Raw genomic sequence first — 26,938 nt, forward strand, 5'->3', positions numbered from 1 at the left:
TGTTTTTGTGCTAGAGAGTTGATTTGGCATCCGAGTAAGCTGCCTAACGACTAACCATTTTCTGTAAAATTTGCTTCAAAATTAGTATTACTAACACTCTTGTTTTCTGCTAATTGCAGCTGAATTCCATTAACTCAAATTATGAATTCCACAGTAATCCCGACTGTTTCAGTTTATACACAACATGTAAGTATTACCATAGTTTTCGGTTTGGGTCCAAAATCTTCTGTTTGTGTCAAGCTGATTCTTTTGTTTGGAGCATTTCTGGCCATATGGCTCAGGTGCTGCTGGAAAGAAAGGTAGCGAGAATGGTAACGGTTGCTCTTATGACAACAATGCTGATCACTTTTCTTTCTTTTTTTTTTTTTTTTTTAAAGCTGCTGTAAATAGTGGGCATCAGTATCTTGGTGCACGTCGGCACATCTTTGCATTCATCCCTCTTTGCTGGCAGAGAAATGAATTCCTGCTATGAAGGCGGCTAAATTACTGTTCGTGAATGTTCTGACTCATTTCTGTCTGTGGATACTGCCTCAATCTGTGCTGGATCGAATTTACTCCTGCCCGTATTTAGGCGTAAATAACTTAATATTCCCCTGCAGGGGCAAACCCGAAAGCAGCACGATACAGGCAGGTATCTTGGAGGCATCTTAAGGATCCTGGGTAAGCAGGAACCCACCTGTAGATCCATTGAACTTTGGTTCTTGGTTGACGGTGACAGTACGGTAGACGACATATGCTGATCTTCGAGGTTCTGAAGAATTGAAGTCAGTCTTTCTTCCAGCTTCTCTGACGTAAGGAAGAGAAGCAGCAGTTTGATCACCCTGACTTTGACCCCTTTGTTGGTAACTTGGTTTTACTTTGGGGTCTGAAGTGTGAATTCCTACAAGTGAAAAAACAAAGGTAGCCAAAAATGGTGTGCTGTTACTCACAATTTGACCTATGGCAGGAGACTGGAGGCTGGAAGACAAGACGAAAAAAATGTTCTTTGTGGCTAGTCCAATCCACATATGGATTGTCCAGATTTGACACGAAGAACAGAAATGAACTAGGTAGTGCTACATCATCTAACAGTTTAGTAAAGCAAAAGGAATAAGCCAAGTGTTTTCTCCAAATACCTTTGCCTGTTACTGTATTGGGTGAATTTCTTGGCTCCTCAGACATCCACTTCTTCTTCTTCTTGACTTCTGTACAGGGACGGTTCTTCACCAGCTCCGCGTGGTTTGTTTCTGAGGGATTGAAATAACACATATCATACTTAGTTTTTATAAAGCACGCAAAATTTTCTTATCCAAAAATGCCGTGGTGTTTTGAAAACCTCATCTCCCACTTCATACACAGGTGCTTATTCCTCAACCTTGCCCATGAGGTATGCTTTGCCTCTGTCTCAGTTGTAGCAGTTCAGCTAGGTGTTGTCCTGCAGCCTGAACAACTAAAATGGCGTGGCATGAAAAATAACTTCAGTTTATAAAAGGATTCCTTTAATCCTCAGTCACGTCAGTGATAACAGTTTACAGCATGGGCCCACACATAGTTTTAACAGCCGAACTGGCATTGCTGACATGGTGGCAAACAGCGTTGCAGAAATACCCATGAATGGCTGGAGATTCAACGTTACTGGATTAGCTTTACCTCCGATGTCAACATACATAAGGGCTAAGGTATACTACTAGAGACGTGTCTTTTTTAGAACTCCACAGAACCGTTTCTTTTCCAAAATTAAGCAGGAAACTATCAGTTGGAGTCAGCATGAGGAATTTTTTTCCAGTATAATCCTAAAAGCAGCAGAATGATAAACAGTGCTGATGTTTATGATCAACAGTGCTAAACCATGAGAAAGAGTCTTTAGAACATAAAGAGCAAAGAATAACTCAAATATAAAATGGTGAAGTTTAATGCGTGTATATACAGTTAGTTACCACGTGATGCTCAGTAATGAGAAGCTGATGCTAAAGTGGATTACCTCCATTTTCAAAGGATCTGTGATCTGTTCTGGGAATACTCTCTGTTGGTACTCGCCTTCCTGAACTCCCTCCTTCTCTTTTTGTATTATGACATTTTGTAGGCATTGTATTGCCATCACCTGGAAAGGCAACAGAAAGAATGTTTTAGGTGCTTGTGTGTAAGCTCAGGGAATGGCACTGCCATTCTCTTCCTCCCACCTCCATGAGCTAGTGATGAGTTTAGCGCAATTTCCTTTAACCTCTCGTTTCATATTCTTCTTTCTCTTTGGTTAGTTATTTGGATCCTGTCTAGTGTAACTCGAGCACCTGCTGTGTAACTCTCATGCTCTCTAAGACAAGACCATCAGACACAGGTTAAAGACGACTATGGCTCCAAAGGAAAGAACCAGCGACAAATTACCTGCTCGTTCTTTAGCTTCTCACTTTTCATGAATGATATTTATGGACCCAATCTGATCAGCTTTATGGTATTTTCAAGATGCATGTCCCCATGGTGCCTAAAACCTCAGAGAAGTCAACTGAAGAAATGCTTTGGGGAAACACCTCTGTCCTTTTTTGCTGAATGTATGTAATGATAAATAAAGACATGTATTAGAAGCTACATTCATACGTTTGTTACTGATTCCCTCATCTGGAGTCTAAATATATCTCAATACCTGCCAGAAATTGTTGTTGTTTACACAAACAGTTTAAATGTAGAAATAAGAAGGAAATAATTTTGCCCCATTGCACTCAACAATTTAGGCTGGCAGAAAGTGTCAGTTGAAAAAGGATGACGTGGAGACAATTTTTCCATTCCCGTTTTTTTTATTAGCACATCGTCCCACTCAAATCTGTTTTACATGACACAGTATTATCAAGATTTTATCCCTGAAATTTACACTACTGTGAAAATAAACAATAATTATTTCTTTTTAAATTAAAAGTAGCAGGTCAGATTTCTGCCCAGCAGTTTTTGATGACGGATCTACTGCTTACTCTGGTGTCTTGTTCTATTAAGAACATAGCTCTCTCTCCTAAAATGGAATTCTATGTTACTTATTCAGTAAAAAAACCTAATACAGATTTCTTGCAGTCATGCCACTTGCTCAAGAGTGAAGGAGAAACATAATAAGGGAGGTAAAGATTGATTAATTTGTATCCCTTTGACCTTAACTATGTTGGATAAAGCCCAACATTCAAACCAAAATGGAACTCTTTGGTTACTATCTTTTAGAAGACACTGAAAGGGGGTATTTATTGAATTTCAATTGAGATCTAGAAAAGTTTGATGTATTGCCATTTTGTCATCTAGACACCCAGGACAGCCAGCAGAGAGGACGGAGCACCTCTGGCAAAGTGACTCATCGCACCTTGCTTTGGCACTGTCTTACGATGCAATAAATAGCCCCCTAAGAGTGCCTGTCTCTCTCCATTTGCAACAGAGAGCTTGGATGAGAAATTTAAACTCCATCCCTAACCTTAGCATGGTTAAAATTAGACTACGTCAGTCTTGATCGGGAAGAAAACTTCTACGAAAGACCTCTGTTGTGTATCGCAGGAAAGCACACATAGGGTTAACAGCCCATTTCTACCTTTTCCATCTACAATCGATGCAGGTAGTCACCACGTGTGTGACACTCTCTCCCTCTCTCTCTCTCTATGGGGAAGAATTAATGAAGTATTTTTATGCTCTTTGTACTATGCTATCCTTTACTGTCACGAAATTAAAAAAGCGGGGAGGAAGGGCAACCTATGTAATAGTTTCTCCCTGTAACAGTGATTTTAAAAGCGGTAAACATTGTTGCAGAAGATGAAAAGTACTTGCCTTTCTGCAAGTCTCGCTCGGTAGCTTGCAAGGGTAATAGCTCCTTTTCCCGAGGTGAAGACCCGCTTTTTGTTGCCTGGTGTTCGTGAGGGTACTGAATCCTGTAATACTCTCCTAAACATACCCCAAGAGGGAAGAAGACGCCAAAGTTTACTATATTGGCAGGATTGCTGTTTAGGAAAGAGTGACTAATTCCATATTTACCAGATTGATAGCATGTTTCCTTTATTGCTCTCTCCTCTTCCATATCTGCAGCAGTCTTAGGCACCCAGTTAGAAACATCTGTAGGAAATATTTTTAAAGGATTACTAGACAGCTATACAAAGCTCTTCAACAATTCTTAATAATCAAATACCATCATGAATTTCATTTTGGGTCACGTTTGGTTTTTTTCCTGACTGCAACCTCTGCTTCTGGACAGAAAAATGATTCCTTAATATTAGGTATTTCCAAGTGCGATGGAATTGCAGTTACAACGCTTATTAAGAAGCTAATGTTTGTTGGTTTAAAATGATTCAAAACCATCTTCAGTACTCATTTTCAAAATGATCCTTCTTTTACACCCAAAAGGAAATCTTCTGATTAAACACGTCACCAGGGAGTGCTTGTCACAAACCCTCTGCCCAAAGTTACTATCCCGTAATGTCTGCGGCTGAGCTGGTGAAGCGAGTGCTCCTTATCTGTCTCGCTTAAGGCTACTAAGATTAGCAAAGCCCTACTTTTTGTATTGTTTAAGTTAATGTGGCTTACTCAGGCTGAAACCGAGTTAGGAAGCACTAACAGGCAGCCCTGGCAGCCAACCTGAAGGGCCGGGGGAAAGTGAAAAGCAGCTTGGGGCTGCCTGAGAACTAGCACGGTAATTTGCGGAGTGCACACATGAGGGAAGGGCGTTCTCTCCCTTCACTCTCTGGGAATGTGCAATTCATTTTTGAGAAAATTTGAGAAATTTTGAGAAATGTTGAAGAGTGTTTGATGGCCACCTGAATTGTGGATCACATCATCTCAACTGTGGATCGCATTTTCCACTCTACTTAAGGAAAAAGAGGTATGCGAATTATACCACTGTTGAAATACACAGCTAGGCGTTTCACAGGAGTTAGAAAATGTTGCCTCACTCACGCCTGGTGACTACCAGTTCCAATATTTTGGGGATTAGCTGGAAACTCTTTCAAAAACTGATCAACGACTCTTTTCTAAAAATGTAATGGTCATTATCAGAAATCAGTTGTGAAGTACATTGCAAGAGTCGGAAAAACCCCTTGTACTTCCTTGTACAAGAAAGAGAAAAACTGTTTACAGTTCTCTTCATCGTCCTCTCCATCGTCCTCTTCCTCCTGTTCGTCGCTGAGGTTTATAATCAGTGGAGGGTGAATTGGTAGTAAAATATGCTGTGGATTTCTGAGTGATTCTTGACGATGGGCTGGATGCGGAATCCCTTCTCGGACACCCTGTTGTAATGGGGCATCTGCAGCAAAGAACATCACATGTATTTTGTTAGGAGGGAACTAGACTATCGAATGCAGGTTCAGAGCAGCAGGTATAGTTTTGCAATCATGATCATACTGACGGAATCCTTAAATAGACAGATTGTGCCTTTTAGGAAGCCTCTTCTGCGGAGGTTGGCAAAAGAGCATCTTCCAGCTCCAAAGGTACGAGAAAACACGGGTACTGGCTCCTCTGAATGCCTCATCCGTCCACTGCTGAAGAGCGCCTTTTGAAAAGAGGAACATTTGGATCATTCTACGCTCTTTAAAAAAGGCTGGATCTCTCTTCCAGCTGGTGGATAGATTAATTGGAGTCAGTAACCTTCTTTCTTCCGGTGCCTTTTAAGAGGTGTACAACATAGGGAAACATGGGATTAGTAATACCTGGGCTGAAGTGAGTAAATGGGTTTAGGACCCCACCTGTGGAAATACTTTAAACATGCTGAATAATAGGCAGGCCTGTGTCGCTCCCCATGGCATCCCCTTTGAAGAACTTGCAATGCTAAGCACAGGATTGCCCATTTGGAGCTGGCAGACCTTTTTTTTCTATCAAAATTTTCTGAATCACAACTCTCTTTCCCAAGTACAAAATGTAGATTTTGAGAAAGAATACGGAGTTCATGAAAATAATTCACACTTCATGAGAAGAAAATCAGAAAAGATATTGTTTTCCTTAGAAATGTGTATCTACCCATAATGTTTGCAGCAAAACTATTCAGTACTGGGATAGCATTTTCTGAGCATGAGGAAATGCAACGGACTGAAAATAAAAACGGTGCAAAAAGGTGAGTCTGTCTGTATTGTTCAAGCTGACCAGTTTGCAGCTATAGATACAATCGGGGTTCTGTGCATTGTATTAAAAATATTGAAGTTGGCTATTGTTTCCAGTTTTAAAGAAATGAGATGAAGCATGGGCATCTTCTTTTATTCCAGCTGTTGCATCTCTGACAAGTCATGCTGACTTGCTCTCGCTCCTGCTTCCGCCCGATTTCTGACACCTGCCTTGGTTCCCTGCCCTGGACTCTTACCCTGTTCCAGGTTCCAGCTGTCTACCAGGACTCCTGGTAGACAAGAGCTCCTCTTAGAAAGGACTGAGGAAAAAAACCCAACTTAGAAGGGTGGTTTTTCCATCAATAATCTGATTTTCAGATATTGTACTGCCTTGCAAACTATGACTGTACTTCAACAGCCTGCATGCGATAATGTTCAAGCCTGAAAAATTTATTCGAAACGATGAACTGGAAGTGCACCTGCACACACAGCCCTGTAATCTGATGTTGTCTACAGAAAGGGTGTCTCATCCATAGGACAAGCTGGGCTCTATCAACAGATACTGCTACTCGTGGCCCTGCCACCCTCCCCCCCACCACACACACTACTTTTCATTTCTCTTAAACGATTACCTGCCTACTGACCCTTTTCACTACTAGAGAGATTTCATCTAGCAAATACCCAAGTAAAGCAACATTTTTACTCCATGCGTCTCGGCGACCTGCGTTGCCATTTGCGACTTCCTCTGTCATGTCACTGATAGTTAGGAAGATCCGTAACGTGAGAGCTAAAAAAATGCATGTGGCAGCCCTATTCCAATGCCAATACAATGCCTTTCTTTGCCTTCAACTTGCTGGGATAGCAGATCATACCTGATTGATTTGCCGTGGTACGGTTCCTGACCTTAATGTATGTTACGTAAGCACTGGAAGGACGTTTTCGCGTACTGACTTACTCTAGTGAACAACTTGTTGAGAAAATATTTTTACTCACTAGGTGGTAAAAACAGTCCGTTTATATTCCGCGGTTTGCTGTGACGGAAGGCACAGTGGATCCTCACACATCCTAAAGGTTGTGCTTCCCAGAAACAGGTGATGTTGCTGTACTTCTGCTGCAGGAGAAAACAGTTTTCGGCTCTTGTAACTATAACAATCAAAATGGACTCAATGGATTAGCACACGGTGTACTGCTGTGAACGTACGACTAAGGTTTTGTGGGACCACGTTCTGCTGTTTTAGAAGATTTAAGGTTACCTTTAAAGTTATCTTAAGCTCCAGATAACTCTAGAGCTATCTTGAGTTAGGTCAATGGAGCTTTCATGATGTAAAACTGTTCCCAGGTAAGAATAGGAGTAAAGCAGCCTACGTACTGTACTGCAGACTTCTCATGAGATGCTGGGAAGAACAAAAATCTATTAGTCACTTAATTGACATGTGCCTGAGTTTCCTTTCCTTTCCTGCACAATGGGATAATCAGGTCAATCTCAAGTGAAGTCTGCTGTACAAGGAAAAACACCTTTTGTTGCAATTCCCATGGGAAACGTCAACTCGGCAGAAGAAAGTCACTTTTGTTTTCAGACTAAACAGTGTGCTTGAGGGGACTTGCTCCTTTCTGCCTTTATTTCCATATCTCTAAATCTGCCAAACAGATGCGAACATCTCCCCCCTCTCCATAATGAGGACGCAGCATCACAGCCAAGAGGTTTTTCACGGTGACAGGATCTGCCCCTGGAACCCTCATGAGGAAAATGACTTTGGGGGTAAGCCACACTAGCTTCCCAGACCCTAGTGGTTGCCTTAAATGTGAATCTCCTCTTTTGAAACGCTTTGGTTTTAATTAATGGGGGAGATGATACAGTAGTCCATGTATAACAGTATTACGGTGACAAACATTTGCAAGTTACTGCAAATATTCCGGATTTGATGTTCTGAGACTGCTGTCGTTACACTGCTCACACCGTCTCCCAGCTGTTTTTAGAGATGACAAACAAAAGCCTAACGGGACAAAAAGAATATCTACGTGGATGTGTTTAATTATTTGTTTAATTATTGCTCCTTTACTCATACATCTATTCCCACTGCGGCTCTCCCTCTATTGATCAAGGTGTCGCCAGCTAGAAAGTCTGCACAATATTGCAGAGCGCGCACTTTCACAATGAGAGTCGCTTTTGTTAGTCAGACTTAAAATGATTTTTCTGTCTCTCTGCCTTGTTAAAGTTTACAGATTGCAGCATCATCTCTGATCATGCAATTCACTGATCCTTATAACCTGACGTATCTGCCTCAAGCACACGATAAGCTCGTAGTTCCAAAGAGGCAAGTGCTCGTGACCGATACCCTGAATACGTAAACTCAGGTTTCCATCCCAGATGTGAACTGCATCCCAGCTGAGAGCTGTAAATGCCGGTTGCCGGTTCCTTCTGGATGTGTAAGTTTTTAAAGGAAAACAAAGTCACACTTGAAAATATTGGAGTATTGGAAGGTGAGTTTCACCCAGGTCCAGACATTAACAGCTGGGTCTAGGAGCAGCATCTCCAAAGCACGCCACTTTTGGACTGTAGCCAGTACAACTGGGCCGTCCCCTGAGACAGGCTGGGGTCTGGAGCCCAAGCCCATCTCCCAGGCATTAACGCCTAAATCCCCGGGGCTGAAATGGATGCGATAACAAAGAGCGCTACACCCACCCCTGGATTCTCCCCAGGTGGAAGAGAAATACTTCTTTGAAGGGCAAACCCATTTTGAAAGACTTTGTTTGAAATAACTGATTGTGCAGAAATGCAGGTAGTCGCTATAAGCAGAAATTATAAACGTGGCCTGTGTATTCAGAATCAATATAATGCTGGTTCAAGAAGAAAGCGAGGAGTGATCTCGATGCGTGCTTTTTAACTTATGTGGTCCTTGAGTATCTGAGCCCAGTTCACAGGAGAAATTCTCCATAGTTTAGATGAGCAGTAGCTGACCACTTCCGAAAATCGGGAATTTCATCTACAGATGCTGCCATCACCCAGACAGAGTGACACATCAGCTTCTAACTTCACCTAGTAAGCCTCCCTTTCAGCATGGCTATATCAAGACAATCAAGGATACAAACCACTCTAAAATCTACAGCATTTACCTGTGCATAGGGGGAATAGAAATGGAAAACACGGTTATTCCCAGCTGCTGCCATTTTCGCCTCTTGCCCTCTTCCTCTGCTCTCTTAATAGAAGCAGAACATACATGAAAACGTTAAAGCTATCAACCGTCAGGCAAACTGTAGTCTTATGCTGAAAGCAGGAGTTTTCTTTCAAAAACTGGGCCTTGAGAACCTTAGCTCTGCTGCGTTTTTGAAACAAAACTCCAACTGACAGCGAAATGTACTTGAACCAAGGAGCTGGTACCTTCTCCGGGCTTGCTGCAGCGACGAATGCAGTCGCCAGCCGGTATAGAATGTTACATTTCCACGGTTGCTAACCGCTCCTCCGGCTCGTGACATCAGCATGATGGCGCTCTGTGACCTGTCCAGCTTGGACATCTTCCTTTATCTCCATTGTTTCAGAGCAAAGTACAGAAAACGGGACCGTTTCAGAGAGTCTCCCATTCCGGTGTTTGTTCAACGTAAAAGGGAACAAACCCATCTGGCGGGGCTTAAGTAAGACCAACTTCTTGCCGTAGGAACTGGGGTCTTGGAAACAAATCTTTTGCTTACCGCAAAGACAAATCTTATTCTTGGACTATTTTTGTCACCACATCCTTGTGCCCCGTGTGTTTCTTCCGGTAGGTACCTCTTTCTTTGGATTGAGAAGCTTGCTGCTTCCTGGTAGTCCACTGTCAGCTGTTAACTGCTTCTGTTGTTGGGGTTCATTGCTTTTTCGTGCTTCCACGCTGTCCACTGCCACAGCTCAGCAGAAAAGAACAGCGTACACTTGGGTCCCTCGTTAACACCTCTGTTCCCATTCAGGTCCCAGGCTGCCTCTGAACAAAAAGTATCTGGGCGGGGGAATGAAGTTTCAGCCCTGGAAAATGGTAAGGCATACTGTTATCCCCAGGACATGGGGTCCCATTTCCAACACTTGAGTGACATCGGTGACTTGGAGGTGAACGCCTCAGAGCGCTGTTAGATCAAAACCTGGGAACTTTTCAAGTAGAGCATAAAAGGAAGCGCAGAAAGGAAGTGTTCACGTGCCCAGAGGTCCCCCTGCAGCCCACAGAGGTCCACGGTGGAGCAGATATCCACCTGCAGGCGTGGAGGAGCCCACGCCGGAGCAGGCGGATGTGCCCGAAGGAGGCTGTGGCCCTGTGGGGAAGCCCATGCTGGAGCAGGCTCCTGGCAGGGCCTGTGACCCCGTGGAGAGAGGAGCCCACGGATGGAGCAGGTTTGCTGGCAGGACCTGTGACCCGCCACGCTGGAGCAGGTTGTGAAGAACTGCAGCCCGTGGGAAGGCCTCACGTTGGAGGAGTTCGTGGAGGACTGTCTCCCGTGGCGAGGGAGCCCACGCTGGAGCAGGGGAAGAGCGTGAGGAGGAGGAGCGGCAGAGACAAGGTGTTGATGAACTGACCGCAGCCCCCATTCCCCGTCCCCTGCGACCGCTCGTGGGGGAGGAGGTAGAGGAAAATCAGGAGTGAAGTTGAGCCCAGGAAGAAGGGCGGGCTCGGGGGAAGGTGTTTGAAGAGTCAGGTTTTCTTTCTCATTCCCCTACTCGGATGTGGCTCGGTAAGAAATTCAGATCATTTGCCCGCGTCGAGTCTGTTTTGCCCGTGACGGTAATGGGTGAGTGCCTGTTCCCTGTCCTCCTCTCCGACCCACGAGCCTTTCCTTGCATCTTCTCTCCCTGCCCAGCTGAGGAGGGGAGCGATGGAGCGGCTTTGGTGGGCGCCTGGCGTCCAGCCGGGCTCAAGCCAGCCCAGCTTCGAGGCGCTGTCCACCGAGGCAGAGAGCCTGGGTACCAGCAGGAGGCAGCTGTCCTGACGGGGGCAAAGCCAGGCCCAGAGAGGTCCCCGCAGCCTGGGGACAGGGCATCCATGCCCCAGGCCCGGGCGTGGGGACCCCGGAAAGCAGCAAAGCCAGCCTGAGGAAAGGCTGCCAGGCCAGGGCAGCCGCCGCTGTGGAAAGCGGAGCTGCCCCAGGCCCGCGGCCGGGCTGGGCGGCGGAGAGCGGCGGAGCCACCGCCTGGCTGCGGGCTGCTGGAGAGAGGCGCCCGCGCCCCGGCCCGCCGTCCCCGGCGCACAGGTGCGTCCGCGGGGCTCCTGCCGGGCGGGCCGGCGCCGGACTCCAGTTGCCGTGGCGCAGGGCGGGCGCGGGGCGGCGCAGGCGCAGCTGCGGCGTGGGCGCTGGGCGCTGGGCGCTGGCGGCGGCGGGAGCGGGCGGCCGGGGCCATGAGGCGGCGGGGGCGCGGTGCCAGCGGCAGGTTGCGGTGTCTGTTGGTGACCGAGGGGAAGGAGGAGCCGTCGTCCAAGCGGGAGCGCCAGGTGGCCGGGCGGCACGGGGCCGGGCGGCGGGCGGGAGGGGAGGGAGCAACGGGGCCGCGGTGGCCGGGCCGGGGCCGGGGCCGGGCAACGGAGCCGGGCCCGGGGAGTGGCGGAGCGGGGGGGAGAGGCGGCAGCACCGACCATGTCAGAGCCGCCCGTGCCGTGCCGTGCCGTGCCGTCGCGTCCCGTGCCGCCTGCGGGAGGGGGACACGCACGAGTGGCGAGAGGTTTCGCTGCAGATGTGGAGCCAAGTGCACGGCAGAGGTTTGCATAGGGCTCCCCCCCCCGCCGCAGCCCCGTGCCCTTAAATGGGGGCAAGAAAGGTCGTTTGGGAGGCGTTTGAGCTCTGTCCCGCTCTTTCCTGGCAAGTGCATCCAGGTGTTCACCCTGCTGTTGCGTTTGCTTTTCTAAGTGTCGGGAACAGTGGGGCAGGAGTGAGGCCCCCCCAACGTGACCGCCCTGGGAGCTAGTGTAAAGGAATGGAGCCCAATGCGAGTTGCTTTCTTCCCGAGATGTAAAAGGCAGTGTTGGGACAGGTTGGGGTGGCATTCAGCTGTCTAGGTGCAGACCTCCACCTTGTGTTTCCCGCTTTTAGTAGCAGCACCTACTGCTGTCTGTCGGCTGCAGGGTGACCTTGAGTCCATGTGGGTGACTTTCTCGCGTTGGTGTTTGCCTTCAGGATGGAAGAGCTGAAATGATTGCCAGAACGGCAGTACCTTCATTGTCCCAAGTCTGAGTAGCACCACCATCTTGATAACGGTCATGTAAGGGTCCCTCCCTGGGCTGGTTGTGGCTGGGGTAGAGTTCCTTTTCTCGGTAGTAGGTAGTGTGGGGCTCTGCTTTGGCTTTGTGCTGGCCAGAGTGTTGATAATTGCAGCCATGTCAGGTAAGGAGAGCGTGTAGAAGGTTCTCATCTTATGAATTGTGAATTCTGCTTTGAGACTTTGCAAGACGAGGACTTGCGTTGTGGTTTGCTAGCAGAAAGAGACAGCGGCCAGCTTCCAAGCCAAAGTTGACTGGGAGAGAGGAGGGAGGGTGATGATTGTACAGGAAAACATTTGCATGCAAACCCAACTGATGACGTGTTTGCAGTGAAACTGTTCTAGAAGCCCTATAGAAGTCCTCCTAGAAGTTTGGACTAGTTGTGGCTGGATATTTGTTTCAGGCCCCGGATCACTTCTTTCTTTGCTCTTTTTTAGTGGAAAGTGTTTAGTTGACAGCATGGTACTACGGTGTTTCATACCAGGATGCTTTTGCTGCCTTGCATTGCACTGGTCTGTGTCTTGCACTAACACGGTGCTGTTGACTTTCAGCTCCAAACTGCAAGCTGGAGCAGCTAGTCATGATGCGTTTCTGTTGCCATCGTAATAGAGGAAGACACGTGTCGAAATTTTGTAGCGTTGGACTGGAACCCTTCCAGTTTATATGCCCTATGTAAAGTGGAAGGCCAAGTCATCTCTCAATCCTAGTGGAGAACGGAAAAGAGGGAGAGAGTTTGCAAGGATTGCCTTTGTTCTTTTGTCTCGGAGCATTTTCCAGACTGTCACGTCTTGAAGAAGCAATGGTGTGTTTCGACAGGATTAGAAGTCGGCAATAGAATGTAGAATACGGACGTAGAGAGGCCAGCTGTAAGGAGCAAGAATCGGTATGAGAACAAGGCAGTAACATGGCCACGATGAGGGCTGAAAAGACCTGTCTTCTTTCAGCCCTTTAAAGTTTTGGCAACTGCAACTCTAACTGGAAGGGCGTTAGAGGCAGGCATGGCAATGCAATTCCTACGGAAAAGGTGGACGGCACCTGCTGTTAGGTAACTGCCTAGAAAGGTAATAAGGAAGATCCATGTGCAGATTTCTCCTGTTGACTAGAAGCCTTGTTTTACTTTCTGTAGTGGCAAATGAGAATTCCTCTCTTGCCTTTTATGTAGTTGATTTCAGTGGTGTGCAGGGTATGGTTGCCTCAGTAAACTGCTGGTTTTTATCCCTCTGGAAACTCTGGGAGCATTTGATCACAGGAAGCACCGATCCCTTTCCGTTCATCTGATTCCGGTCAAGAGTAGTTAACAGCTCGCCGGAATTGTTACTGTCTCATTGAGCCATGTATTCTTTGTGTAATCATCGAATCTTAGAATCCTTGAGGTTGGAAAAGACCCTTTTTTTTAGGTGACGACCTTATCTCCCTTAGGTCATCGAGTCCAGCCGTGAGGTACCTAGCACTGCCAAGCTCACCACTAAGCCACTGTCCCTAAGCCGTGTCCGCACGTCTTTCGATACCTCCAGGGATGGTGACTCAACCGCTTCCCTGGGCAGCCTATTCCAGGGCTTGACAACCCTTTCGGTGAAGACGTTTCTCCTCACGTCCAATCCAGACCTCCCCTGGCACAAGTTGAGGCCGTTTCCTCTCGTCCTGTCACTTGTTCCCTGGGAGAAGAGACCGACCCCACCTGGCTACAACCTCCCTTTCAGGTAGTTGTAGAGAGCGGTAAGGTCTCCCCTCAGCCTCCTTTTCTCCAGGCTAAACAACCCCCGTTCCCTCAGCGCGCGGCCCGGCCCGGCCCAGCCTGCGGCCGCTCAGGCTAACTGTGTTGTGGCTCACTCTCTCCTCCGTGGCAGGGCGCTGCCGGTTATGGAGAGGGGTGTAGGAATCGGAGAGAGGAAGACGTTCTGTTGATTTGAGGTGCAGAGTTTTCTGCAAATAGCTTTACAACTGAAAGATGAGTTCAAACAAAGGCAGACTTTTATGCTGGTCAGTTCAATGTAGTCAAAGCTCAGTGGAATTTATTTGAACTAATTACAGTCCTGTTACAAGCAAGGGAAATACTGTACATAAAATAGAAGACATCGTTATTTTTATTAGGTACATTTCTTCTACGTTTATGAAATACAAACACTATTTTTAAACAGAGATTTCCATTTTTGTCACTTTTGAAAACTTTACAGTGTACTTCCTACATGTGTATTTTTGGAATTTGCAATCTTATCATCTTTGGATCTCCGCTTGATAATTTCCTTATTTGAATTTAGATTTTTTCTTGTCAGGTGAAGTACTGGCTTCATCTCTTTCTCCTGTCTACGTATCGTTCTCCCTTTCTGTTCACTTCCATGTCTTCCTGGCTCTGCTGTCAAAAGAGATATACAGAACGTTTGGTGCATAGTTTATTTGGAGTAAAACTATGTGCTCTTTGAGAAACAATTTAAGCAGTAAACTTTCAACGCTTCCAGAAGCACAGAAATAAAAATATTTCCTCCTAATGTAATTCACCCAGGTTTCAAAAATGTTCCGTTTAGTCTTTTCCCTCTGAAACCTTCCCAAGCGGATGTTTGAGAACGGTGCGGGACTTGCCAAAGAAACCAAAGATGGTAGCAAGCCTGGCGAGGGATTCCAGGAGGTGTTTTTAGGTGCTTTGCACCCGTGTGGTGCCTCAACAGCATTGCATCTCAGACGGGAATCAAAAGGGCCTAATGCTGGCGGTACGGGAGTGTGTAGTGACGGCATTCTTCGTCATAATAGTAAGAATAGTTTTATAGTAGCAGTAAAAAGGATTCGCCCGGGAAAGAAAGGGCAGTGCTCAGCAGCCTTCCAACTTACCTCTTTGCCTTTCAGGGAAGCGCTTTCATAGCAGGCTAGAAGGCTAAGCTTGCAAGAACTACGAGGACGCTCTGCTAGCCCCCGTTTCGAACTGTGCAGCTGCAGAGCAAGTCCCTGTTAGGTCCGTGGGGGACAGGGAGAGATGGGAGGTAAGAAGGAGATGTCGCACTGAAGCACAGACTGCAGACTAAAGGTTGGGCCCTGCCTCCGAGGGACACGAGAGAGAGGTTCTAATCTCTGCTTTCAGGACATCTGTAAATGTATTAATGGTCCTTAGGGTATCTTGTGAATGTTTTGTAGCCTGAGCCCTTTTATGAATTTGGACCTCGGCTTGATCATCGCTCACCTACTGCAGGTGCTTCGCGAGCAATCAAACAGAGAGACAAATAGATCCGCTCGTATAGTCTCTGCTGTGCTTTGTCCAGTGCGACTAGCCAAAACCCGCTTCTTGTAGCTCCTCACTTTAAAGGCAGGTACGTGTTTTGCTTTCGTATCGGTAATATTGTGAAAAATGAGAAATCACGGCTTAGTTATACAGGCAAAATGACGTGCCTGCAAACAAACGAAACTCTTACCTGCTCTTTCAGACTACTCAGCATCGCTTAGAAATCTTGCGGGTTTTGGTTGGTTTTAAGTTTTAAGAGCACTTTTACGTTTTCTAGGTGGGGAGGGACATGTCACTTTTACTGAGAGACCAAATTGTAAAAATTTCCATCAAACAGTTACCTGAACGGTTGTTTTAGAGAACGTTTTTGCACGTGGATTTCGTTTCCCTCCAAGTCGGTGCATTGTAAGATCCTGAAGTATATTTGTCTGTAGAAAAAACATAACACGTTGTTTCTTAGGTTGAGCTCCCGTTTCAGGAAAGACTCTCTTCGCCTGATATGTGAATTAGATCCTACATTAGCTGAAGTATCAGTGAATGCGTCGGGCCGAATCCTACACCATCTCTGAAAGACAAGCTAGCATTAAATACAGACTTTCTCTCTAGGACCTCCAGATCATTTGTAATCTTGGAGCGTTTCCGCGAGGCTCACCAGATCTTCCCAATGAGGCGATTCTGCCACGGACATCCTTGACTTGAACAAAGTGAACGTTCCTGTGTTGAAAGTCTTCCCAAAGGCATCAGCTGCTTTTAGATCAAACTAATCCATAAGCCAATCTCCTGTTTTATCCCTGCTTGTGAAAGCACTAGATGCAAGGCAGGATTATGTTTTTGTGCTAGAGAGTTGATTTGGCATCCGAGTAAGCTGCCTAACGACTAACATTTTCTGTAAAATTTGCTTCAAATTAGTATTACTAACACTCTTGTTTTCTGCTAATTGCAGCTGAATTCCATTAACTCAAATTATGAATTCCACAGTAATCCCGACTGTTTCAGTTTATACACAACATGTAAGTATTACCATAGTTTTCGGTTTGGGTCCAAAATCTTCTGTTTGTGTCAAGCTGATTCTTTTGTTTGGAGCATTTCTGGCCATATGGCTCAGGTGCTGCTGGAAAGAAAGGTAGCGAGAATGGTAACGGTTGCTCTTATGACAACAATGCTGATCACTTTTCTTTCTTTTTTTTTTTTTTTTTTAAAGCTGCTGTAAATAGTGGGCATCAGTATCTTGGTGCACGTCGGCACATCTTTGCATTCATCCCTCTTTGCTGGCAGAGAAATGAATTCCTGCTATGAAAGGCGGGCTAAATTACTGTTCGTGAATGTTCTGACTCATTTCTGTCTGTGGATACTGCCTCAATCTGTGCTGGATCGAATTTACTCCTGCCGTATTTAGGCGTAAATAACTTAATATTCCCCTGCAGGGGCAAACCCGAAAGCAGCACGATACAGGCAGGTATCTTGGAGGCATCTTAAGGATCCTGGGTAAGCAGGAACCCACCTGTAGATCCATTGAACTTTGGTTCTTGGTTGACGGTGACAGTACGGTAGACGACATATGCTGATCTTCGAGGTTCTGAAGAATTGAAGTCAGTCTTTCTTCCAGCTTCTCTGACGTAAGGAAGAGAAGCAGCAGTTTGATCACCCTGACTTTGACCCCTTTGTTGGTAACTTGGTTTTACTTTGGGGTCTGAAGTGTGAATTCCTACAAGTGAAAAAACAAAGGTAGCCAAAAATGGTGTGCTGTTACTCACAATTTGACCTATGGCAGGAGACTGGAGGCTGGAAGACAAGACGAAAAAAAATGTTCTTTGTGGCTAGTCCAATCCCACATATGGATTGTCCAGATTTGACACGAAGAACAGAAATGAACTAGGTAGTGCTACATCATCTAACAGTTTAGTAAAGCAAAAGGAATAAGCCAAGTGTTTTTCTCCAAATACCTTTGCCTGTTACTGTATTGGGTGAATTTCTTGGCTCCTCAGACATCCACTTCTTCTTCTTCTTGACTTCTGTACAGGGAACGGTTCTTCACCAGCTCCGCGTGGTTTGTTTCTGAGGGATTGAAATAACACATATCATACTTAGTTTTTATAAAGCACGGCAAAATATTTTTTCTTATCCAAAAATGCCGTGGTGTTTTGAAAACCTCATCTCCCACTTCATACACAGGTGGCCTTATTCCTCAACCTTGCCCATGAGGTATGCTTCTTTGCTCTCTGTCTCAGTTGTAGCAGTTCAGCTAGGTGTTGTCCTGCAGCCTGAACAACTAAATGGCGTGGCATGAAAAAATAACTTCAGTTTATAAAAGGATTCCTTTAATCCTCAGTCACGTCAGTGATAACAGTTTACAGCATGGGCCCACACATAGTTTTAACAGCCGAACTGGCATTGCTGACATGGTGGCAAACAGCGTTGCAGAAATACCCATGAATGGCTGGAGATTCAACGTTACTGGATTAGCTTTACCTCCGATGTCAACATACATAAGGGCTAAGGTATACTACTAGAGACGTGTCTTTTTTAGAACTCCACAGAACCGTTTCTTTTCCAAAATTAAGCAGGAAACTATCAGTTGGAGTCAGCACAGAGGAATTTTTTTCCAGTATAATCCTAAAAGCAGCAGAATGATAAACAGTGCTGATGTTTATGATCAACAGTGCTAAACCATGAGAAAGAGTCTTTAGAACATAAAGAGCAAAGAATAACTCAAATATAAAATGGTGAAGTTTAATGCGTGTATATACAGTTAGTTACCACGTGATGCTCAGTAATGAGAAGCTGATGCTAAAGTGGATTACCTCCATTTTCAAAGGATCTGTGATCTGTTCTGGGAATACTCTCTGTTGGTACTCGCCTTCCTGAACTCCCTCCTTCTCTTTTTGTATTATGACATTTTGTAGGCATTGTATTGCCATCACCTGGAAAGGCAACAGAAAGAATGTTTTAGGTGCTTGTGTGTAAGCTCAGGGAATGGCACTGCCATTCTCTTCCTCCCACCTCCATGAGCTAGTGATGAGTTTAGCGCAATTTCCTTTAACCTCTCGTTTCATATTCTTCTTTCTCTTTGGTTAGTTATTTGGATCCTGTCTAGTGTAACTCGAGCACCTGCTGTGTAACTCTCATGCTCTCTAAGACAAGACCATCAGACACAGGTTAAAGACGACTATGGCTCCAAAGGAAAGAACCAGCGACAAATTACCTGCTCGTTCTTTAGCTTCTCACTTTTCATGAATGATATTTATGGACCCAATCTGATCAGCTTTATGGTATTTTCAAGATGCATGTCCCCATGGTGCCTAAAACCTCAGAGAAGTCAACTGAAGAAATGCTTTGGGGAAACACCTCTGTCCTTTTTTGCTGAATGTATGTAATGATAAATAAAGACATGTATTAGAAGCTACATTCATACGTTTGTTACTGATTCCCTCATCTGGAGTCTCAATATATCTCAATACCTGCCAGAAATTGTTGTGTTTACACAAACAGTTTAAATGTAGAAATAAGAAGGAAATAATTTTGCCCCATTGCACTCAACAATTTAGGCTGGCAGAAAGTGTCAGTTGAAAAAGGATGACGTGGAGACAATTTTTCCATTCCCGTTTTTTTTATTAGCACATCGTCCCACTCAAATCTGTTTTACATGACACAGTATTATCAAGATTTTATCCCTGAAATTTACACTACTGTGAAAATAAACAATAATTATTTCTTTTTAAATTAAAAGTAGCAGGTCAGATTTCTGCCCAGCAGTTTTTGATGACGGATCTACTGCTTACTCTGGTGTCTTGTTCTATTAAGAACATAGCTCTCTCTCCTAAAATGGAATTCTATGTTACTTATTCAGTAAAAAACCTAATACAGATTTCTTGCAGTCATGCCACTTGCTCAAGAGTGAAGGAGAAACATAATAAGGGAGGTAAAGATTGATTAATTTGTATCCCTTTGACCTTAACTATGTTGGATAAAGCCCAACATTCAAACCAAAATGGAACTCTTTGTTACTATCTTTTAGAAGACACTGAAAGGGGGTATTTATTGAATTTCAATTGAGATCTAGAAAAGTTTGATGTATTGCTGCATTTTGTCATCTAGACACCCAGGACAGCCAGCAGAGAGGACGGAGCACCTCTGGCAAAGTGACTCATCGCACCTTGCTTTGGCACTGTCTTACGATGCAATAAATAGCCCCCTAAGAGTGCCTGTCTCTCTCCATTTGCAACAGAGAGCTTGGATGAGAAATTTAAACTCCATCCCTAACCTTAGCATGGTTAAAATTAGACTACGTCAGTCTTGATCGGGAAGAAAACTTCTACGAAAGACCTCTGTTGTGTATCGCAGGAAAGCACACATAGGGTTAACAGCCCATTTCTACCTTTTCCATCTACAATCGATGCAGGTAGTCACCACGTGTGTGACACTCTCTCCCTCTCTCTCTCTCTATGGGGAAGAATTAATGAAGTATTTTTATGCTCTTTGTACTATGCTATCCTTTACTGTCACGAAATTAAAAAAGCGGGGAGGAAGGGCAACCTATGTAATAGTTTCTCCCTGTAACAGTGATTTTAAAAGCGGTAAACATTGTGCAGAAGATGAAAAGTACTTGCCTTTCTGCAAGTCTCGCTCGGTAGCTTGCAAGGGTAATAGCTCCTTTTCCCGAGGTGAAGACCCGCTTTTTGTTGCCTGGTGTTCGTGAGGGTACTGAATCCTGTAATACTCTCCTAAACATACCCCAAGAGGGAAGAAGACGCCAAAGTTTACTATATTGGCAGGATTGCTGTTTAGGAAAGAGTGACTAATTCCATATTTACCAGATTGATAGCATGTTTCCTTTATTGCTCTTCCTCTTCCATATCTGCAGCAGTCTTAGGCACCCAGTTAGAAACATCTGTAGGAAATATTTTTAAAGGATTACTAGACAGCTATACAAAGCTCTTCAACAATTCTTAATAATCAAATACCATCATGAATTTCATTTTGGGTCACGTTTGGTTTTTTTCCTGACTGCAACCTCTGCTTCTGGACAGAAAAATGATTCCTTAATATTAGGTATTTCCAAGTGCGATGGAATTGCAGTTACAACGCTTATTAAGAAGCTAATGTTTGTTGGTTTAAAATGATTCAAAACCATCTTCAGTACTCATTTTCAAAATGATCCTTCTTTTACACCCAAAAGGAAATCTTCTGATTAAACACGTCACCAGGGAGTGCTTGTCACAAACCCTCTGCCCAAAGTTACTATCCCGTAATGTCTGCGGCTGAGCTGGTGAAGCGAGTGCTCCTTATCTGTCTCGCTTAAGGCTACTAAGATTAGCAAAGCCCTACTTTTTGTATTGTTTAAGTTAATGTGGCTTACTCAGGCTGAAACCGAGTTAGGAAGCACTAACAGGCAGCCCTGGCAGCCAACCTGAAGGGCCGGGGGAAAGTGAAAAGCAGCTTGGGGCTGCCTGAGAACTAGCACGGTAATTTGCGGAGTGCACACATGAGGGAAGGGCGTTCTCTCCCTTTCACTCTCTGGGAATGTGCAATTCATTTTTGAGAAAATTTGAGAAATTTTGAGAAATGTTGAAGAGTGTTTGATGGCCACCTGAATTGTGGATCACATCATCTCAACTGTGGATCGCATTTTCCACTCTACTTAAGGAAAAAGAGGTATGCGAATTATACCACTGTTGAAATACACAGCTAGGCGTTTCACAGGAGTTAGAAAATGTTGCCTCACTCACGCCTGGTGACTACCAGTTCCAATATTTTGGGGATTAGCTGGAAACTCTTTCAAAAACTGATCAACGACTCTTTTCTAAAAATGTAATGGTCATTATCAGAAATCAGTTGTGAAGTACATTGCAAGAGTCGGAAAAACCCCTTGTACTTCCTTGTACAAGAAAGAGAAAAACTGTTTACAGTTCTCTTCATCGTCCTCTCCATCGTCCTCTTCCTCCTGTTCGTCGCTGAGGTTTATAATCAGTGGAGGGTGAATTGGTAGTAAAATATGCTGTGGATTTCTGAGTGATTCTTGACGATGGGCTGGATGCGGAATCCCTTCTCGGACACCCTGTTGTAATGGGGCATCTGCAGCAAAGAACATCACATGTATTTTGTTAGGAGGGAACTAGACTATCGAATGCAGGTTCAGAGCAGCAGGTATAGTTTTGCAATCATGATCATACTGACGGAATCCTTAAATAGACAGATTGTGCCTTTTAGGAAGCCTCTTCTGCGGAGGTTGGCAAAAGAGCATCTTCCAGCTCCAGAAGGTACGAGAAAACACGGGTACTGGCTCCTCTGAATGCCTCATCCGTCCACTGCTGAAGAGCGCCTTTTGAAAAGAGGAACATTTGGATCATTCTACGCTCTTTAAAAAAGGCTGGATCTCTCTTCCAGCTGGTGGATAGATTAATTGGAGTCAGTAACCTTCTTTCTTCCGGTGCCTTTTAAGAGGTGTACAACATAGGGAAACATGGGATTAGTAATACCTGGGCTGAAGTGAGTAAATGGGTTTAGGACCCCACCTGTGGAAATACTTTAAACATGCTGAATAATAGGCAGGCCTGTGTCGCTCCCCATGGCATCCCCTTTGAAGAACTTCGCAATGCTAAGCACAGGATTGCCCATTTGGAGCTGGCAGACCTTTTTTTTCTCAAAATTTTCTGAATCACAACTCTCTTTCCCAAGTACAAAATGTAGATTTTGAGAAAGAATACGGAGTTCATGAAAATAATTCACACTTCATGAGAAGAAAATCAGAAAAGATATTGTTTTCCTTAGAAATGTGTATCTACCCATAATGTTTGCAGCAAAACTATTTCAGTACTGGGATAGCATTTTCTGAGCATGAGGAAATGCAACGGACTGAAAATAAAAACGGTGCAAAAAGGTGAGTCTGTCTGTATTGTTCAAGCTGACCAGTTTGCAGCTATAGATACAATCGGGGTTCTGTGCATTGTATTAAAAATATTGAAGTTGGCTATTGTTTCCAGTTTTAAAGAAATGAGATGAAGCATGGGCATCTTCTTTTATTCCAGCTGTCTCAAGTCATGCTGACTTGCTCTCGCTCCTGCTTCCGCCCGATTTCTGACACCTGCCTTGGTTCCCTGCCCTGGACTCTTACCCTGTTCCAGGTTCCAGCTGTCTACCAGGACTCCTGGTAGACAAGAGCTCCTCTTAGAAAGGACTGAGGAAAAAACCCAACTTAGAAGGGTGGTTTTTCCATCAATAATCTGATTTTCAGATATTGTACTGCCTTGCAAACTATGACTGTACTTCAACAGCCTGCATGCGATAATGTTCAAGCCTGAAAAATTTATTCGAAACGATGAACTGGAAGTGCACCTGCACACACAGCCCTGTAATCTGATGTTGTCTACAGAAAGGGTGTCTCATCCATAGGACAAGCTGGGCTCTATCAACAGATACTGCTACTCGTGGCCCTGCCACCCTCCTCCCCCACCACACACACTACTTTTCATTTCTCTTAAACGATTACCTGCCTACTGACCCTTTTCACTACTAGAGAGATTTCATCTAGCAAATACCCAAGTAAAGCAACATTTTTACTCCATGCGTCTCGGCGACCTGCGTTGCCATTTGCGACTTCCTCTGTCATGTCACTGATAGTTAGGAAGATCCGTAACGTGAGAGCTAAAAAAATGCATGTGGCAGCCCTATTCCAATGCCAATACAATGCCTTTCTTTGCCTTCAACTTGCTGGGATAGCAGATCATACCTGATTGATTTGCCGTGGTACGGTTCCTGACCTTAATGTATGTTACGTAAGCACTGGAAGGACGTTTTCGCGTACTGACTTACTCTAGTGAACAACTTGTTGAGAAAATATTTTTACTCACTAGGTGGTAAAAACAGTCCGTTTATATTCCGCGGTTTGCTGTGACGGAAGGCACAGTGGATCCTCACACATCCTAAAGGTTGTGCTTCCCAGAAACAGGTGATGTTGCTGTACTTCTGCTGCAGGAGAAAACAGTTTTCGGCTCTTGTAACTATAACAATCAAAATGGACTCAATGGATTAGCACACGGTGTACTGCTGTGAACGTACGACTAAGGTTTTGTGGGACCACGTTCTGCTGTTTTAGAAGATTTAAGGTTACCTTTAAAGTTATCTTAAGCTCCAGATAACTCTAGAGCTATCTTGAGTTAGGTCAATGGAGCTTTCATGATGTAAAACTGTTCCCAGGTAAGAATAGGAGTAAAGCAGCCTACGTACTGTACTGCAGACTTCTCATGAGATGCTGGGAAGAACAAAAATCTATTAGTCACTTAATTGACATGTGCCTGAGTTTCCTTTCCTTTCCTGCACAATGGGATAATCAGGTCAATCTCAAGTGAAGTCTGCTGTACAAGGAAAAACACCTTTTGTTGCAATTCCCATGGGAAACGTCAACTCGGCAGAAGAAAGTCACTTTTGTTTTCAGACTAAACAGTGTGCTTGAGGGGACTTGCTCCTTTCTGCCTTTATTTCCATATCTCTAAATCTGCCAAACAGATGCGAACATCTCCCCCCTCTCCATAATGAGGACGCAGCATCACAGCCAAGAGGTTTTTCACGGTGACAGGATCTGCCCCTGGAACCCTCATGAGGAAAATGACTTTGGGGGTAAGCCACACTAGCTTCCCAGACCCTAGTGGTTGCCTTAAATGTGAATCTCCTCTTTTGAAACGCTTTGGTTTTAATTAATGGGGGAGATGATACAGTAGTCCATGTATAACAGTATTACGGTGACAAACATTTGCAAGTTACTGCAAATATTCCGGATTTGATGTTCTGAGACTGCTGTCGTTACACTGCTCACACCGTCTCCCAGCTGTTTTTAGAGATGACAAACAAAAGCCTAACGGGACAAAAAGAATATCTACGTGGATGTGTTTAATTATTTGTTTAATTATTGCTCCTTTACTCATACATCTATTCCCACTGCGGCTCTCCCTCTATTGATCAAGGTGTCGCCAGCTAGAAAGTCTGCACAATATTGCAGAGCGCGCACTTTCACAATGAGAGTCGCTTTTGTTAGTCAGACTTAAAATGATTTTTCTGTCTCTCTGCCTTGTTAAAGTTTACAGATTTCAGCATCATCTCTGATCATGCAATTCACTGATCCTTATAACCTGACGTATCTGCCTCAAGCACACGATAAGCTCGTAGTTCCAAAGAGGCAAGTGCTCGTGACCGATACCCTGACCGATACTGAATACGAAACTCAGGTTTCCATCCCAGATGTGAACTGCATCCCAGCTGAGAGCTGTAAATGCCGGTTGCCGGTTCCTTCTGGATGTGTAAGTTTTTAAAGGAAAACAAAGTCACACTTGAAAATATTGGAGTATTGGAAGGTGAGTTTCACCCAGGTCCAGACATTAACAGCTGGGTCTAGGAGCAGCATCTCCAAAGCACGCCACTTTTGGACTGTAGCCAGTACAACTGGGCCGTCCCCTGAGACAGGCTGGGGTCTGGAGCCCAAGCCCATCTCCCAGGCATTAACGCCTAAATCCCCGGGGCTGAAATGGATGCGATAACAAAGAGCGCTACACCCACCCCTGGATTCTCCCCAGGTGGAAGAGAAATACTTCTTTGAAGGGCAAACCCATTTTGAAAGACTTTGTTTGAAATAACTGATTGTGCAGAAATGCAGGTAGTCGCTATAAGCAGAAATTATAAACGTGGCCTGTGTATTCAGAATCAATATAATGCTGGTTCAAGAAGAAAGCGAGGAGTGATCTCGATGCGTGCTTTTTAACTTATGTGGTCCTTGAGTATCTGAGCCCAGTTCACAGGAGAAATTCTCCATAGTTTAGATGAGCAGTAGCTGACCACTTCCGAAAATCGGGAATTTCATCTACAGATGCTGCCATCACCCAGACAGAGTGACACATCAGCTTCTAACTTCACCTAGTAAGCCTCCCTTTCAGCACGGCTATATCAAGACAATCAAGGATACAAACCACTCTAAAATCTACAGCATTTACCTGTGCATAGGGGGAATAGAAATGGAAAACACGGTTATTCCCAGCTGCTGCCATTTTCGCCTCTTGCCCTCTTCCTCTGCTCTCTTAATAGAAGCAGAACATACATGAAAACGTTAAAGCTATCAACCGTCAGGCAAACTGTAGTCTTATGCTGAAAGCAGGAGTTTTCTTTCAAAAACTGGGCCTTGAGAACCTTAGCTCTGCTGCGTTTTTGAAACAAAACTCCAACTGACAGCGAAATGTACTTGAACCAAGGAGCTGGTACCTTCTCCGGGCTTGCTGCAGCGACGAATGCAGTTCGCCAGCCGGTATAGAATGTTACATTTCCACGGTTGCTAACCGCTCCTCCGGCTCGTGACATCAGCATATGGCGCTCTGTGACCTGTCCAGCTTGGACATCTTCCTTTATCTCCATTGTTTCAGAGCAAAGTACAGAAAACGGGACCGTTTCAGAGAGTCTCCCATTCCGGTGTTTGTTCAACGTAAAAGGGAACAAACCCATCTGGCGGGGCTTAAGTAAGACCAACTTCTTGCCGTAGGAACTGGGGTCTTGGAAACAAATCTTTGTGCTACCGCAAAGACAAATCTTATTCTTGGACTATTTTGTCACCCCAATCCTTGTGCCCCGTGTGTTTCTTCCGGTAGGTACCTCTTTCTTTGGATTGAGAAGCTTGCTGCTTCCCGGTAGTCCACTGTCAGCTGTTAACTGCTTCCGTTGTTGGGGTTCATTGCTTTTTCGTGCTTCCACGCTGTCCACTGCCACAGCTCGCAGAAAGAACAGCGTACACTTGGGTCCCTCGTTAACACCTCTGTTCCCATTCAGGTCCCAGGCTGCCTCTGAACAAAAAGTATCTGGGCGGGGGAATGAAGTTTCAGCCCTGGAAAATGGTAAGGCATACTGTTATCCCAGGACATGGGGTCCCATTTCCAACACTGAGTGACATCGGTGACTTGGAGGGAACGCTTCAGAGCGCTGTTAGATCAAAACCTGGGAACTTTTCAAGTAGAGCATAAAAGGAAGCGCAGAAAGGAAGTGTTCACGCTGCCCAGAGGTCCCCCTGCAGCCCACAGAGGTCCACGGTGGAGCAGATATCCACCTGCAGGCCGTGGAGGAGCCCACGCCGGAGCAGGCGGATGTGCCCGAAGGAGGCTGTGGCCCTGTGGGAAGCCCATGCTGGAGCAGGCTCCTGGCAGGGCCTGTGACCCCGTGGAGAGAGGAGCCCACGGTGGAGCAGGTTTGCTGGCAGGACCTGTGACCCGCCACGCTGGAGCAGGTTGTGAAGAACTGCAGCCCGTGGGAAGGCCTCACGTTGGAGGAGTTCGTGGAGGACTGTCTCCCGTGGGAGGGAGCCCACGCTGGAGCAGGGGAAGAGCGTGAGGAGGGAGGAGCGGCAGAGACAAGGTGTGATGAACTGACCGCAGCCCCCATTCCCCGTCCCCTGCGCCGCTCGGGGAGGAGGTAGAGGAAAATCAGGAGTGAAGTTGAGCCCGGGAAGAAGGGCGGGCTCGGGGGAAGGTGTT

General features: G+C 45.3%; 1 protein-coding gene across 1 annotated transcript; it reads right to left on the reverse strand.

Annotated features, from left to right (window-relative positions):
* Positions 1–507: 507 nt before the first annotated feature.
* LOC127028994 (uncharacterized protein C12orf50 homolog) lies at positions 508–17,928 on the reverse strand. Its single transcript, XM_050914673.1, has 4 exons — positions 17,910–17,928; positions 16,942–17,145; positions 1,116–1,226; positions 508–880 (listed from the first exon to the last, which is right to left on the reverse strand). The coding sequence occupies exons 1-4, from the start codon at positions 17,926–17,928 to the stop codon at positions 648–650; spliced, it is 567 nt and encodes a 188-aa protein (XP_050770630.1). The 3' UTR covers positions 508–647.
* Positions 17,929–26,938: the final 9,010 nt, after the last annotated feature.

Source organism: Gymnogyps californianus, unplaced genomic scaffold, assembly GCF_018139145.2.
Source record: "Gymnogyps californianus isolate 813 unplaced genomic scaffold, ASM1813914v2 HiC_scaffold_55, whole genome shotgun sequence".
Lineage (NCBI taxonomy): Eukaryota > Metazoa > Chordata > Aves > Accipitriformes > Cathartidae > Gymnogyps > Gymnogyps californianus.

Bases quoted from the DNA above. Each gene is read 5' to 3' on its own strand.
- LOC127028994 (XM_050914673.1), bottom strand. The intron at 1,227-16,941 runs GTGGGTTCCTGC...TCAATCCCTCAG, and splicing joins AAAGTTCAATGGATCTACAG to AAACAAACCACGCGGAGCTG. The intron at 881-1,115 runs GTATTTGGAGAA...TTTCACTTGTAG, and splicing joins CAATACAGTAACAGGCAAAG to GAATTCACACTTCAGACCCC.